This window comes from Denticeps clupeoides, chromosome 19 (assembly GCF_900700375.1).
Source record: "Denticeps clupeoides chromosome 19, fDenClu1.1, whole genome shotgun sequence".
NCBI classification, from domain to species: domain Eukaryota; kingdom Metazoa; phylum Chordata; class Actinopteri; order Clupeiformes; family Denticipitidae; genus Denticeps; species Denticeps clupeoides.
In genome coordinates, this window is record NC_041725.1 from 8938843 (window position 1) to 8953668 (window position 14826).

At 44.7% G+C, this 14826-nt stretch overlaps 2 protein-coding genes across 2 annotated transcripts; both read right to left on the reverse strand.

Moving 5' to 3' along the window:
* Positions 1–5285: 5285 nt before the first annotated feature.
* Positions 5286–8648, reverse strand: LOC114769026 (extracellular calcium-sensing receptor-like). The gene is made up of 6 exons (XM_028961704.1): positions 8472–8648; positions 8065–8362; positions 7100–7918; positions 6695–6916; positions 6473–6596; positions 5286–6255 (listed from the first exon to the last, which is right to left on the reverse strand). The coding sequence occupies exons 1-6, from the start codon at positions 8636–8638 to the stop codon at positions 5342–5344; spliced, it is 2544 nt and encodes an 847-aa protein (XP_028817537.1). The 5' UTR covers positions 8639–8648; the 3' UTR covers positions 5286–5341.
* Positions 8649–10756: 2108 nt separating this feature from the next.
* Positions 10757–14279, reverse strand: LOC114768971 (extracellular calcium-sensing receptor-like). The gene is made up of 6 exons (XM_028961559.1): positions 14055–14279; positions 13616–13910; positions 12614–13417; positions 12182–12403; positions 11946–12069; positions 10757–11860 (listed from the first exon to the last, which is right to left on the reverse strand). Exons 1-6 carry the CDS (start codon positions 14276–14278, stop codon positions 10947–10949), a joined length of 2583 nt encoding a protein of 860 aa, XP_028817392.1. The 5' UTR covers position 14279; the 3' UTR covers positions 10757–10946.
* Positions 14280–14826: the final 547 nt, after the last annotated feature.

Consider the following 14826-nt stretch of genomic DNA (forward strand, 5'->3'; position numbering starts at 1 on the left):
ACAGCACACGGTGCACACAGTGAAATTTGTCCTCTGCATTTAACCCATCACCCTGAGTGAGCAGTGGGCAGCCATGACAGGCGCCTGGGGAGCAGTGTGTGGGGACAGTGCTTTGCTCAGTGGCACCTCAGTGGCACCTTGGCGGGTCGGGATTTGAACCGGCAACCTTCCGATTACGGGGCTGCTTCCTAGGCCACCACTGCCCTGTACAGCCCTGGGGTACAGTGATCATAGAGAAGGATGCAGGGGAATCCAGCAGGGGTGTGCAGTGACTAGGCTGCATGTGCCCAGACAGCACCACCCTAGAGCAGGGACTGTATGTTCCTTGTATGAACAGCCCAGTGGTGGGGAAAGCGGCCACACTGTCCCGGACTGCCTTCCTGCAAGACACACGGAGGGATGCTGGGGAATCCAGCAGTGGCGTGCAGTGGCAGGGGCTGCATATATGCCCAGACAGCACAACCAGGTTGCAGGTTGCCAGAGGGGCCAGAGCTGCCACAATGCCAGGTGATATCTGGGGTCCAGGAGAGAACCAACAGCAACAGCAGGGCCCATCTTCCATTTATGTTGCAAAGCAGTACTTGTCAATTTCAGCAAAATGAAATTGAAGTTATGGTCAAAATGAGACACTGCAGCACAGCACACGGTGCATACAATGAAATATGTCCTCTGCTTTTAACCCATCACCCTTGGTGAGCAGTGGGCAGCCACGACAGGCACCTGGGGGGCAGTGTGCGATGGCGGTGCCCTGCTCAGTGGCACCTTGGCAACCCTCTGACCATGGGGCCGCTTTCCCAACCACTAGGCCACCACTGCCCCCAATGTCCTACACATTTAACCCATTACCCTTATTTAGCAGTGGGGAGCCATGAAGGCACTCAGGAAGCAGTGAGTGGTTATGATACCTTGTGTAACGGTAACCTGCACCCTTTTGATTATGAGTCATCTTCCTTACTTGCTAGGCCACCACTGCCCCAGTAACATGTAATAACACTGCAGTAGTCTTGTGATGATAACAGGGCTGGCCCCCCAAATGTGGGCCTGGGTCAGCTTCCAGGGGTATGGGATGCCAGTGATTTCGCAGCCTGTCAGGTAGAGCCATTCAAAAAGCAGGCCTTCTTGTCCCAGTGGACTTGAGGGCAGAGCCAGCAGGAGTCTGGGAAGCTCTCAACCCTCCAGTGGACACATGCAAAGATCGGGCCTGTGTGTCTCTAGTGACACTGGAGGCAGGGATGCGCAGCAGAAGGGGCTCCATGTGCCTCTTAGGTACAGTCCTGTCGTATGTTGATCATAGAGAGGGGTGCTGGGGAATCCAGCAGGGGAACAGTGGAAGTGGATGTGGGATGCCAGCTTCCCAAGTGGGGGCAACATATGGACACAATAGACACATACACACACAAAGAGAGAGAGACAGACAGGAGGGTCATCTGGTTCCCTCTCTGGGCTCTCCTGGACCTCCTCAGGGGTCACAGCCAGGACCACAGGAGGCACAACCCTCTTGCTGCCCACCACTGCTGGGTCTTCTTGCACAGTATCTTGACTGGCGCTGTGTGTGGTAGTAGGGCAGGGTTTGATTGCAGGCTCAGGCTCTGGCTGATCGAGCTGGTGCTGTGATGCCGTTCAGCTGGGGAACCTCTGGGCAGAGGGAAGGCGTGTCTGCGACTGGAGCTGGAGAGGTGGGTTCCCCAGGAGGCAGTCTCGGCAGTGCAGTTGCTGGCTGGCGACCTCCTGTCTCCCTCTTCCTCCAGCTTACCCCCACGTCTCCGTCTTCCTCCTCGCTGTTCTGCTCTGAGTGGGCGGAGCGAGGACACCACTGGTGTGAGGACCACTGGTGACAATTGTGGACGGGTGCGATGGGTGGAGCCATTCTGGCCCCGACCGCCCAACTCGCGTCATCATCTCTTTTGTCGTCGTCCGTGGCGAAGATCATGGGGGTCGCATCCTCTGCGCTCTCTGCCCACGTCACTTCCTCGCTGGTGCCGATGCAATCGTCCTCGCTCCGCCAACTCACCTGCCGACGTTGCCGCTTCTGGATTTTGCGGACCTTCCAGGGGTCGACATCATCAAGCAGTGCAGCGCGCCATGGCTCGACCCTCGTCTCACCGGGAAGAAACCACTCAACCAGCACACACGGGTCGTCTCCCGGTCCCGGCATGTCTCACCGTGGAATTGCCCGACTCCACGGGTGACCATCCAGCGCTCCCCAATGGCTCCCGTACTCACTCCGGCTGGCTGAGTTCTTCTCAGTCTTCCTCCTCTGCCTTCTCTCTCTGCGCTTTTGGTTACGGCTCCAACATCAGGCGAGCTGACGGGGGAAGGATGTGCAGATGCGGGACATATAGGGGACAAGGATTTATTAATAACAATAAAGGAACTCAAATAAACACAGCGCGATCGCCGAAAATAGGAAATCAAAGGGATCAACATAAACTAGCCCACAGCCATGTGGCAATTGCCAGAACTCAAACACAAACAGAACAGTTGCAAGGTCAAGTTCACAAACAGAGTCCACAAAAAAGTCAGAGCCGTCAAAGGGCAGAAACAAAGCGCCTTATCAAATGTTGTCCTGATTGGGCACAGGTGCCGTCAATTAGGAGGCAGAAAACAGAACAGCTGATGGGCAAGCAATCTCTTGAAAACTGCACTCATGTGCTGGATGTGTGTTTCCATGGAGGGGGAGTAGATTAAAACATCAGCCACCAGCATATCCTGTAGGGTGTCGGTGATTAACTGCTGGAAAATGGCAGTAAGCAGTTAGGTTGGTGTATCTCCTGCATCAGGTGGTCGATGACTGCTGACTTCCAGGTAAGCCATGTTGCACGATGCCCTGAATTCTACTGGGTTGACGCTATTAAGCTTGCTCATTCTGCCAGAGACAACCAGCAAAGCCGACAGAGGATACAAATGTCATGAAAGGTCTTCACTGGCAATGTCAGGTCAATGGTTTGGACTGTGTCTCCCTAAACCCAGTTAGTTCTAGCCCATTAAAAGGGACACAATCCCAACCTGCAGGCCCCAAGCCCGACTGTCTACCTTCTGTGTACACAGGTCACCAGTACCGTTAGGCAAGGGTACTGCCTTGGGCCCGCCTCCAGAGTCCAGGGTGACGGACTCCATGACTGCTGATATAGATGGCGACCAATTGTCGCAAGGGTCAGCTGTCACTAGAGTGTCTGTGTACTTGGCATCCTGCCACCCATGTCTTAGGCCAAATGTCCCGAGTTTGTCTTTCATTCATTGGTGATTCATAAATCATTAATGCCTATGATGGCTGGTTTTATTTTGGTTTGTTTTTTTCAGGTTGTGCCACTAGTGTAAAGTTGCATGCTTTTTGCTGACCACATGTTTTTCTGTGGGGCTTAACTTTATTGATATAATGGCAGGGGCTGACAAGCCAGAAAGTTACTGTCAGCCAGTAGTGGGTTAGAGGTGGAGCCTTACGGATAGGCTGTCAAAAACCCCTGCGCCGAACCTAGATAAACGACCACTAGTCCTGGTGTCCTTGTGATTGTTTGTCTTGCTGCTGAAATGGTCATGTGGGTGGGTGCCCAGTACATGTTTTGACAGTATATTAGTTTGACATACAAATAACCACGACAAAATTTAGTCAGGCAACACACACTTTTTCTTTGTTTTCAAACACAGACATGGTACACTTCCAAATAAATCCACCAATCCATTAAGGGAAGCATATAGCGAGGGCACAAATACAGTTGGTGAGTTTATTGAAACCAGGCACACTTTCCACAACATCAAGAAACTGGAACAGGAAGCAAAAAGACTGAGCACTTGGACTATTTATGCACCACTAAAGTACTAACCATAACAGACCAATTGACAGATTTTGTGGCAGCAGTTCAGTACAGAGGATACAAGATGCCAAACTGTGTTTCGTGTTTGGCTAAGCCACACACACTGGCATTGTGTGACACTGTGACACTGGCATTGTGCAAAAGATTCATTAGCATCAAGGAATGCACCCGTTATGCGCTGGGGTAGGGTAACAGTTATTCAGAGCACCCGCACCCCATCTCTTTTCTGCCTTCATTGCCATCGTGTGCCTCCTTCACATTTCTGTCTGGCCCCTCATATAGGCTTGTCTAGACTAACCCTGGTCAACAGCCACAAAGCCTCATATCAGGCAAAGAGATGGATTGCACAGTTGCAGATGGGTGTGCTGAGCAGTATCTGGGTTTATTGCAAAAAGGAGGTACAGGGGAGAGTGGAGGGCTTTGGTAGGTCAGGCAATGCGTCAGTAGGGGGAGAAGCCAGGAAGGACGCCAAGTCTGAGCATAGCAGTGATTGCGAGCACATTTGTGATGCAGTGATGACTCAGTGAGTTCTGAGTTGTGAGTTGAAATTGGGCAGAGAGAGTAGTCAGAGAGATGCAGGTAGAGTTCATACCAGGAAATCAAACAAAGCAGGATAGCAGGGCACTGGGAGTAGTCAGGTGTAGGCAGGGTTCATACCAGGGAGTCAATAGTGGTCTTTATGGGCCCCCTCTGTTGGAGTGGAGGTTTGAGTGGGGCCATGACATCTCCTATAAATAGGGGCAGTGGTGGCCTAGTGGTTAAGGATGCGGCTCCGTAATCAGAAGGTTGCCGGTTCGAATCCCGATCCGCCAAGGTGCCACTGAGCAAAGCACAATGCTGCCATGACAGCTGCCCAGAGTTAAAAGCAAAGGACAGATTTTGTTGTGTGCACCATGTGCTGTGCTGTAGTGTTTCACAATGAAAATCACTTCACTTTCCTATAATCCTTCACCTCCTGCTCCGTGTACTTCCTCTCACATGACGACCTGTAGTGAGTAGTTTTTTCATTGTTGTGTGCATGCTCCCGATTGTCAGTTTGAATGATTTCAGTGGACAGTTACTTACTTTCATGTAAGAGCTTACATTTGACATTTCTGTAAAACTATAAATGCTCTATCTGTGCTGTATACATCTCCTTTTTTAAAAACAAGTTTTTTAATCAAAATTCTATCTTCTTAGGCAAACAATAGCAATGAGAGTGGCTATATTGCAATTAAATGTGCTATGTGCATTACAAACCTTATCATATCATCAAAATCAGCACGCTTCAAGAAAATGTCCTTACAAAGGAAGTGGCAATAGAACGAAGATGTTGTATACAAAGAAATAAAACAAAATATCAAAACTTTGTAAATAGCACTAATGAGTCTTTTTTAGTGCATGGATTTTCATTTACTACTGAATATACAATTCAGTCTCCAAAAGCCAACACATAAATGGATAATAAACAAAAGTTGACAAATGCTTGGAATTAAGTCAGTCATGTTTAGACACATGCTGGAATCATGTTTAGTTATTAGTTTGTGACATCAAAGGGCTTTGGATGGCACTTTTCCCATTAAATGTTTTTTTGTATTTTGCTCTGGTCTGAAAAGGATTATGAAACATTTTGGAACAAAAATACATGCAATCACTCCAAAACTAGATGCTAATATGGCAAATATTTCAACAGCTACAGTGAACTTCCCAGGGGAGCTGACATAAGCTGGTATAAAGGTGATCCAGACAGCACAGAATATCAGCATGCTGAATGTGATGAATTTGGCCTCATTAAAGTTATCAGGCAGCTTACGAGCCAGAAAAGCCAAAACAAAGCACAAGACAGCCAGGAGGCCAATATAACCCAACACGGCCCAGAAAGCCCCAGCAGATCCCAGGTTACATTCAAGAATGATTCTCTCATTGTACAGTGACATATTCTTTATAGGAAATGGAGGTGACAATACCAACCACAAGGTGCATATTAGGGCCTGTACAGATGTAAAACAGACAACAGTCATTCTCTGCTGTGGAGGACCAAACCATTTCATGACATTACTGCCTGGAAGTGTAGCCCTGAAGGCCATTAACACAACTAGAGTTTTCCCCAGAACACAGGAGATACAGAGGACAAATGTAATTCCAAATGCAGTGTGACGCAGCATACAGGACCATTCAGAGGGCCGACCAATGAAAGTCAGAGAGCAAAGAAAACACAGAGTCAGTGAGAAGAGCAGCAGGAAACTCAGCTCAGAGTTATTGGCTCTGACAATGGGAGAGGTCCTGTGTCTGTAAAATATAAAACCCACAGCAACAACTGTACAGGCTCCTGTGATGGAACAAACAGCCAGAATGATCCCAAGTACTTCATCCAGTGACAGAAACTCAATAACTTTAGGCAGGCATTCATCTCTGTAGGAATTTGGCCAGAACTCATCAGGACAGGAAATACAATCCAAGGAGTCTGGGTAAGTGGCATAGTGTAAATAATTAGGCAAGTCTATTGGCAGGTATATATATATATATATATATATATATATATATATACACACACACACACACACACACACACACACACACACACACACACACACACAGACACATGATTTTGCGGCTTCACACAAAATATGTGTTCAAGCCTAAATGGCAAAATGCCAAACTTGAAAATGTAACTGATCTACCTGTGTCATTACTGATCTCCCCCTCTCCACATGGTAAACAGTCATAACAGCAGACAGGCCTTCCTTTCTGTGCTGCTTTCCTGGTGCCTGGGGGACAGCTCTCACTACACACTGACACAGGTACCTGTCACACACACACAGAGACACAGTACACATGTTGTCAGTACCAGATTTACTGACAATTTTACTATGGAGATTAGAGATGATAATGCAGAATCACACCTGTGTTTTTCCATTCATCCAAGTGATATTTCTGATTAGACTAAGCTCTTGGCCTTTGAGCTTAGATGCATCATAGCGACCCACTGTTACGAACTTCATAGTACCGTACGGAGCTTCTTGCCAGTTAATGAGCTCATATGTGGCCACAGGGTCTCCATTTGAGTCAAAAACAACAGGGTATCCATTTACAGTGAAGTTAACCTTTTTAAGTTTTTCAAGGACCTGAAGTGTAAGAACATTACATAATTTCATTAACATAAAAAAACCTGACACATTAACTATTAACGTTAACAATTTGACACATTTTCTTTTTACCCCTTCAATGTATATATACTGCCTTTATTGTTCTATTAATTGATTGCCAAGAATACTATGAAATTTGCTTAATTTTTTTTTCTAATTTACCTGATAGGGCTGCAATACAGCATTTCTGTTGCATTGGGGCAATGAGTTAATTCTGTCCTTACATGCAACTCCATGTATAGCATGCGCTATTGCATAGGTTGCTTTATACACCATGTTTGTGATGCGCAATTGTGAAGTGTCCGTGTAAGGTATGTTCACATCTTGCAAGACTTCTGTCCCAGTGCACTTTTGAAAATCTTGCTGGAAAATCTTGCTTTCCATATTACTTTCCGTTACAGGCAGTTTGCAGTTAAATGTGTCCTCCCAAAACTCCTGCAGCAAGAGTGATTTGGATACCTGTGCTGCAGGAAGTTGTAAAAGGAACTCTCGAAAGCCAGGGATCACAGAACGTTCAATACCAAACCCAACTGCCCCTGCCAGCAGCCCAAACTTCAGGATCTCTGGATCTGTCACCCATGATTCACATCCGATCCACTGAAGTGGGGGTGGAGGTTGTTTTTGTAACTCCATCATCAGGATGGGCATGTCGCCTGCATCGACAAAAGCCACAATAACCCGCGATGTGGAACTACGAATGACCTCAGCTGCTCTCTCCACTTTGCTGTGAGAACTTGCAATGGAGAAGGCGACTGAGTACTCCACACACAATCCCTCGTTTTGCACAGCACTCAAGAATGATGCCATCCCATTGTTGCCGTAGTCTGAATCACTGTGAACAGTACCAATCCACGTCCAGCCGAAGTGTTTGACCAGTTGGGCCAGTGCAGCTGCCTGGAAGTGGTCACTGGGGATGGTTCTGAAGAAAGCAGGATACTGCTGCTTATCACTCAAACAGGCGCAGGTAGCAAAGTGACTGACCTAAGATTTATAGAGAAGCCACATTTGAGTCTTTAAATTTCACAACCATGAATATTAACTCATAACATTCTTCAATGCTACTTCAAAATAAGCATACACAAACATATTTACATAATACATAAAATACACATTTGAGACTGCAAGACCTGTGGAACTCCAAAAAGGCCAAGGAGTCGGGTCATTCCTATGCTTGGTGTTGTGTTTGAGTCTCCAACGACAGCAGCAACATTGGCCATTGCAGTACAAGAGGAGGAACCTGTGGTAAATTCCAGGTCTTGCCCATTTGCAAACTGGAATGCAGCCTTCACAGCTGTAGGCACAGCACTACAAGAATCATGAATCTGGTAGCCCAAGGTAATATTTGGCAGAAGATCAGATCTGTTGTTGACCTGTTCGATGGCAAATTCCATTGCTCGAGCAAAACGTAGCTCCCGAGAGTACAATCTGAACAAAAAAACAATGCTTTGTTCTCACTTATTCACTACTTACAAATTCAAATGCAACGCAAAGCTAAGACAGCCTTGGTTTTACTCTGCTGTTCAGCTGCACTAACCTTCCAGTGCACTGCAGAGGTATAGGATGGCTGGTGTAGTTTTGCTCCAAGATGTGCTCATAGTGGAAGGAGAAAATCCCTCCAATCAAAACATCTCCCTCCTTAGAGAGTGCAGGGGGCATCAGAGTCCCCTGTCGTCTGCAGGCGATAGATGTTGCCTCTGACATTTCAGCCTGGAGTCCAAGGATCACCTGAGTTAAAAGCAGTGGCAGAACTGCAATCTCTGTGACCCACATTGCTTTAGTGGTGAGGCAGAGGACAGTGTGCAGGTTTACATACTAGTATATGAGGGTCCCTAATCACCTGTGCTGTCATTAACCACACCTACTTCACACTTATATCAGTTATTTTTATTGTCATCACCCCACATAACATGCATATCCTGATTCATTTTACTATTCATCATCAAAACAACTCCTACGTGTTTCAAGGTTCAGGCTAAAACAATAAAGGTGGAAAGGGCTTTTTCACTGGAAGCTTTGTATTAGCCTCCCTTTCCAAGCATCTGCCCAGGACTTTGCTGGTTTAAAAATGTCACTCAAAACACCTTTGTATAAACTGGTATTCTGCTCTGGTTGAGGATGATATACTATTTTCAATGTGTATCACATGACCTGCATATTGTTAATTGGACTGTACAATATTGCTTTGTTCATTGCTTTTATGTTTTATTGCTCTATTTGTATTGTTTTATTTAACTTACTTGTACAGGACTTTGGTCGACTGACGGTGATGTCAAGACTGCTGTCTTCCAGTATGCCTACGCCATGGTAAATACAGCTGTGTATTCCCCCACTCAACCATCCTCAGCCAGACTCTGTTATTCCTGTTCCTGCAATTGCGCCTCTGACCCTGCAACCTGATAGGTATTTAAATGTGCTCTATAAATGAATGTTGAAGTTCAAGTTGACCTTTATTTTCATTTCAGCTTCATACATGTTAGACAGTACACAGTGAAGCAAAACAACGTTTCTCTGTAACCAGGTGCTACATGTAACATTTAAAGAAAGTTACATACTATAAGTTCACATGTGCACCGATAAACCAGGCTACGTAAAGTGCCTAAGCATGGGACACATGCAAGTCAAGCAGTGCAGGTCCTGGGCACTTGGGTTACTGCGGCATAATTTGTGCAATGTTTCGGAGGATAGGCAAATTGCAGAGGGTCCAGGGTGGAGGGCAGCAGAGTCTTCTTATGTTTCATGGCCTTGAGATTCATCTGGTTAGACCCAACACCTGATCACTGGGAGGAAAGTCTGATTTCCTCACTGTTACATTGGGGGTCGAATCACACTTAAAAGCCATTCAGCACATCTGGTAGGGAGGGGCTACTGTCACAGAGGTTGAGTTTGTAGTTTGTACCAGCCTGGATGCCCTGCCAAATGAGCCGTGTGGCTCCACTGTCCTGGAAGTGGCTGTGGATTTTCTGCCCGTGTGCACGCTTTGCTGTTTGGATGGATTGAGACAGTTTGGCCCTTGCTTATGAATGAATGAATGAATTAATGTCGTCACATATATTAAGGCATTCTCTCTTATAGCTCACTTATTTGTTCTACCCCATGTCACATGGAGTAACATAGGCTCTCCAGACATATTTTCCTTCACAGAACTTACTTTTTAGACCCCAAAGTAAGTGTAGTGATAAGATTTACATTTATGCATCATAGTTGTTGCATGAATACACCACCAATCATTGGGGCAGTGGTGGCCTAGCGGTTATGGACAATCACTTCACTTAACTTAATCAAGCGCCGCTTAGTGGCCAAAGACCACAAGCCACAGTTCCCTCAACATCAATGTGTCACTGAATATAATCATTGCTTTCATGAACATGATCATGTGTTTTATGAATTGTGGGCCTGTTGCTCTGCTTTATTTGTGTGGCTGCATAGCACGCCAACCAAACTAATACTCACCATTATAGCAGGTAACAGTCAAGTCCATAGCAGCAAGCAACACCACAATCCCCATGAGAAAAGTATATTATGAAATCATGCAGGGCATTCTGGGTAGTGATGGGAAAACGGATCTCTTCCGCTCCATCATTATTATTTAAAAAAACTAAAGATATGTCCCAAAAATATAAATAAACCAAAGCATTTTGATGTACCAGCATCTGGAAGACCAATCTAGAATAGAAACCTAACCAGGATAGTCTTTTTCAGAATGTCACACAAGAACTAACAGATGACTGGTTATTGATTTAACTGTCATGGTAACATCCAACATAGAACGTTGTGCTGGAGACAAATCAGAAATATGATAATTGGGGACTGTTTGGTGGGTTATTAGTAAAATTGTTTATTGAAAAGCATTTCTATTTTAAAGAATAATATGTTTATTTGTATACAAACACATATAGAAATTATTTGCTGCCTCAACAAATACAGGGCTCTCTGTCCAATCCTAACACATTGATCAAATACATCTATGTCTACATCGATTTCAGCTATTTTGGCAACTCTAGTTTTAGTTTCAGAGAGCCTTAGATGGCACTTTGCCCATTAAATGTTTCTTAGTGTTTTGCTCTGGTCTGAACACAATTACAAACCATTTAGGGATAAAAATACAGGCAATCAGTCCAAAACTTGATGCCAAAATTGCAAATATCTCCACAGCTACAGTGAACTTGCCAGGAGAGCTGACATAAGCTGGGATAAAGGTGATCCAGACAGCACAGAATATCAGCATGCTGAATGTGATGAATTTGGCCTCATTAAAGTTATCAGGCAGCTTACGAGCCAGAAAAGCCAAAACAAAGCACAAGACAGCCAGGAGACCAATATAACCCAACACGGCCCAGAAAGCCCCAGCAGATCCCAGGTTACATTCAAGAATTATTCTCTCTTTGTATTGTGACATATTTTTAATGGGAAACGGTGGTGACAGAACCAACCATAAGGTGCATATCAGGGCCTGAACAAAAGTGAAACAAACAACAGTCATTCTTTGCTGTGGAGGCCCAAACCATTTCATGACATTACTGCCTGGAAGTGTAGCCCTGAAGGCCATTAACACAACTATTGTTTTTCCCAGAACACAGGAGATACAGAGGACAAATGTGATCCCAAATGCAGTGTGACGCAGCATACAGGACCATTCAGAGGGCCGACCAATGAAAGTCAGAGAGCAAAGAAAACACAGAGTCAGCGAGAAGAGCAGCAGGAAACTCAGCTCAGAGTTATTGGCTCTGACTATTGGAGAGGACCTGTGTCTGTAGAATATAACAGCCACAGCAACAACCATACATGCTCCTGTAATTGCACTAATTCCCAAAATGATCCCGAGAACCTCGTCCCATGACAGGAACTCAACTCGTTTAGGTAGACATTCATCTCTCTGAGAATTTGGCCAGAACTCTTCAGGGCAGGAAATGCAGTCTAGGGAATCTGTGCAAAGCAATGTGAAAAAAGATGACTAAATGTTTCAAATATCACATATTGCATTTGTTGATATGTTTTCACCAAAAAATACCTGTTTTATTACTTATCTCCCCTTCTCCACAAGGAACACAGTCATAGCAGCAGACAGGCCTTCCCTTCTGTGCTGCCTTCCTGGTGCCTGGGGGACAGCTCTCACTACACACTGACACAGGAACCTTAAAATGACACAAGATGTAGCATATATAGTAATAAACTGTATAATCATTGGTGTCAATGTCAAATTGTTTAGAATATTCAAGAGAGTGACTGAAGACCCTTCAAGATTACCTGTGTCTGCCCATTCATCCAGATTATGTTTTTGGTAAGGGTGAATTCCTGACTTTTGGCTTTAGATGCATCATAACGACCAACGGTCACAAAATGCATGGCCCCATCCTCAGCTACTTGCCAGTTGATGAGCTCATATGTTGCTACTGGGTCTCCATTGGAGTCAAAAGTGACGGGGTATCCATTTACTGTGAAGTTAACCTTTTTAAGTTGCTCAAGGACCTAAGTTATTGTACAACAAAAACATTTATGCCATAATTATGCTAGGGTAAAATTTAAAAAAATTCTATAACATACAGTTCATTTTTTTATGTTATTTATTTATTACATTTTTATTTTATATAATTTTTTCCCTGACCTTAACCTATAATACATATAACATATTTAAAAGCATCTTCTCAAAACACTTCTGGACTTTTTCTGAATATTTACCTCCTGTGGCTCCACAGCCTTGTTTTTATTGCACTGGGACAATGCTTTTTCCTTGTCTTCACACAGAACCTTGTGAAGAGCGTGTGCTATGGCATATGTTGCTTTGTACACCATGTTTGTGATGCGTAGTTGTGAAGTGTCTGTGTAAGGATTTTTTAAAACACTCAGGTCTTCAGTGCCTGTACACTTTTTAACTCCTTGTGATGGGACAGTATTTATCAGAGGCAACAGACAGTCAAAAGTTCCCTCCCAGAACTCTCTAAGCAATGGTGAATTTGACACCTTTAAAGGTGAAAGGTCTAAGAGGAACTCTCGAAAACCAGGGATCACAGAGCGTTCAATACCGAAACCAACAGCTCCTGGAAATAGTCCGGATTTCAGTACTTCTTGGTCCGTCACCCATGATTCTGTACCAATCCACTGAAGTGGGGGTGGAGGTCGTCGTCCAAACTCGTCCAACAGGGTGCGCATCTCTCCTGAAGCAAGGAACGCTACTATGACTCGTGATGTAGAGCTGCGGATCACGTCTGCAACTCTCTCCACCTTGCTGCGGGGGTTTGTCCTGTAAAAGGCCACCGAGTACTCCACACAAATACCCTCTTTCTGTGCAGCTGCCAGAAAAGATGCCATTCCACTGTTACCGTAGTCTGAATCGCTGCGCACAGCACCAATCCACGTCCAGCCAAAGTGTTTGACCAGTTGGGCCAGAGCAGCTGCCTGGAACTGGTCACTGGGGATGGTTCTGAAGAAAGCAGGATACTGCTGCTTATCGCTCAGACAGGCGCAGGTGGCGAAGTGGCTCACCTGTTAACCGTTAAATAGCAGCAGTAGGAACACAAGAAAGAGTTGCTGAGTATTAAAATGAGAGTTTGAATTTAAATATGCACTGTGTAACTTTGTATGGGTTTTACTATAACCATGATATGGATTAATGTACCTAGTGTAATTATTTGAACTATATATTTGCAATACAATTCTGAGAATAAAGTGGAAAGTTATTACCTGTGGAATTCCAAAAAGACCAAGGACTCGACACATTGCCATGGTTGGTGTTGAGCTGCTTGCACCCACCACAGCAACAACATTGGCCACCTTTGAACAGGAGGTCACCATTGTAATTTCAGTGTCTTGTCCATTTGCAAACTGGAAGGCCACTTTCTGTGCCATTGGAACAGCAGCACAAGAATCATATATCTGGTAGCCTAACTTAATGTTGGTCAAAAGATCTGATCTGTTGTTGATCTGTTCTATAGCAAATTCCATGCCACGAGCAAAATGCAGCTCCTCTGAGGACAACCTGCATATAAACATAATAATAACAAAAGCAATAATAACAACAACCATAATAATGACGCTCATCAATAATTACAAAAATAAAGTTTGATTTGGATAAGACAAGTATTTTTTTCATAAGTTATCTGTCCTACCCATTCTCACTAACCTCCCAGTGCACTGTAGTGGCACAGGACGGCTGCTATAGTTGTGTTCCACAACACGCATGTAATAGTGCAAGGAGAAAATTCCTCCAATTAGAAAATCCCCATCATTATAGAGTGCCGGAGGTGTGGAAGTCCCCTGTAGCTTACAACCAGAAGAGTTTGCTTCTGACATTGCTTGTAGCACTGCTAGTAACAAATTCAGAGCTCGAACCTGTGAGATCCACATTACTTCCGAGGACCCTAGCTTGTCAAGATTTGTTGTGTGCAGGTTTAAATACCATTATGTCTTTGTTTCCTTCAAGTGTGATGACATTAAACCACTCCTTTTTTTTTTTAGAATAAAGGAGGTGTGGCCCACATCTGCTATCATGCATTATGTTTATACCAACCAGGTCTTTTCACACAGTTTCAAAAATGGATACTAATGCTGATTATATGACATCTAGTCAGTTTAATAGGCTGGTAGTAGATAAAAAAAAATACCGCTGTATTTTAGGGTGGTAGACACAGCCATGTATGCATGCACTAGACTGAAGCAATGGCAAGATGTGAGATTAAAATATTTTAGATCCTGTGGATATCTGTTTGAGAAATTGATTTGGAACAGGATGAACTACGGGAAGAATATAGTCTGGCAGAGGCAGGGTGGTGATCTGGGCCTTGTTCTGTTGGTAACATTGGATGCTAGCAGTTATGTGGGTGCTACTTTGCCACGGTGTTGCAGACATGTAAATTCTACCAAAGGTATTCCAGAAAAGGAATTCACTACTGGTT

What these genes read in the sequence shown, in the direction of transcription:
- LOC114769026 (XM_028961704.1), bottom strand. Translation starts at nt 8,638, where the DNA reads ATGTCAGAGGCAACATCTATCGCCTGCAGACGACAGGGGACTCTGATG. An exon ending in GCCTTTTTGGAGTTCCACAG is followed by an intron (nt 7,919 to 8,064) that starts GTCTTGCAGTCT and finishes TATAAATCTTAG; the next exon opens with GTCAGTCACTTTGCTACCTG. An exon ending in GGAGATCAGTAATGACACAG is followed by an intron (nt 6,256 to 6,472) that starts GTAGATCAGTTA and finishes CCACTTACCCAG; the next exon opens with ACTCCTTGGATTGTATTTCC.
- LOC114768971 (XM_028961559.1), bottom strand. Translation starts at nt 14,278, where the DNA reads ATGTGGATCTCACAGGTTCGAGCTCTGAATTTGTTACTAGCAGTGCTA. An exon ending in AGGCTGTGGAGCCACAGGAG is followed by an intron (nt 12,404 to 12,613) that starts GTAAATATTCAG and finishes ACAATAACTTAG; the next exon opens with GTCCTTGAGCAACTTAAAAA. An exon ending in GGAGATAAGTAATAAAACAG is followed by an intron (nt 11,861 to 11,945) that starts GTATTTTTTGGT and finishes TGCTTTGCACAG; the next exon opens with ATTCCCTAGACTGCATTTCC.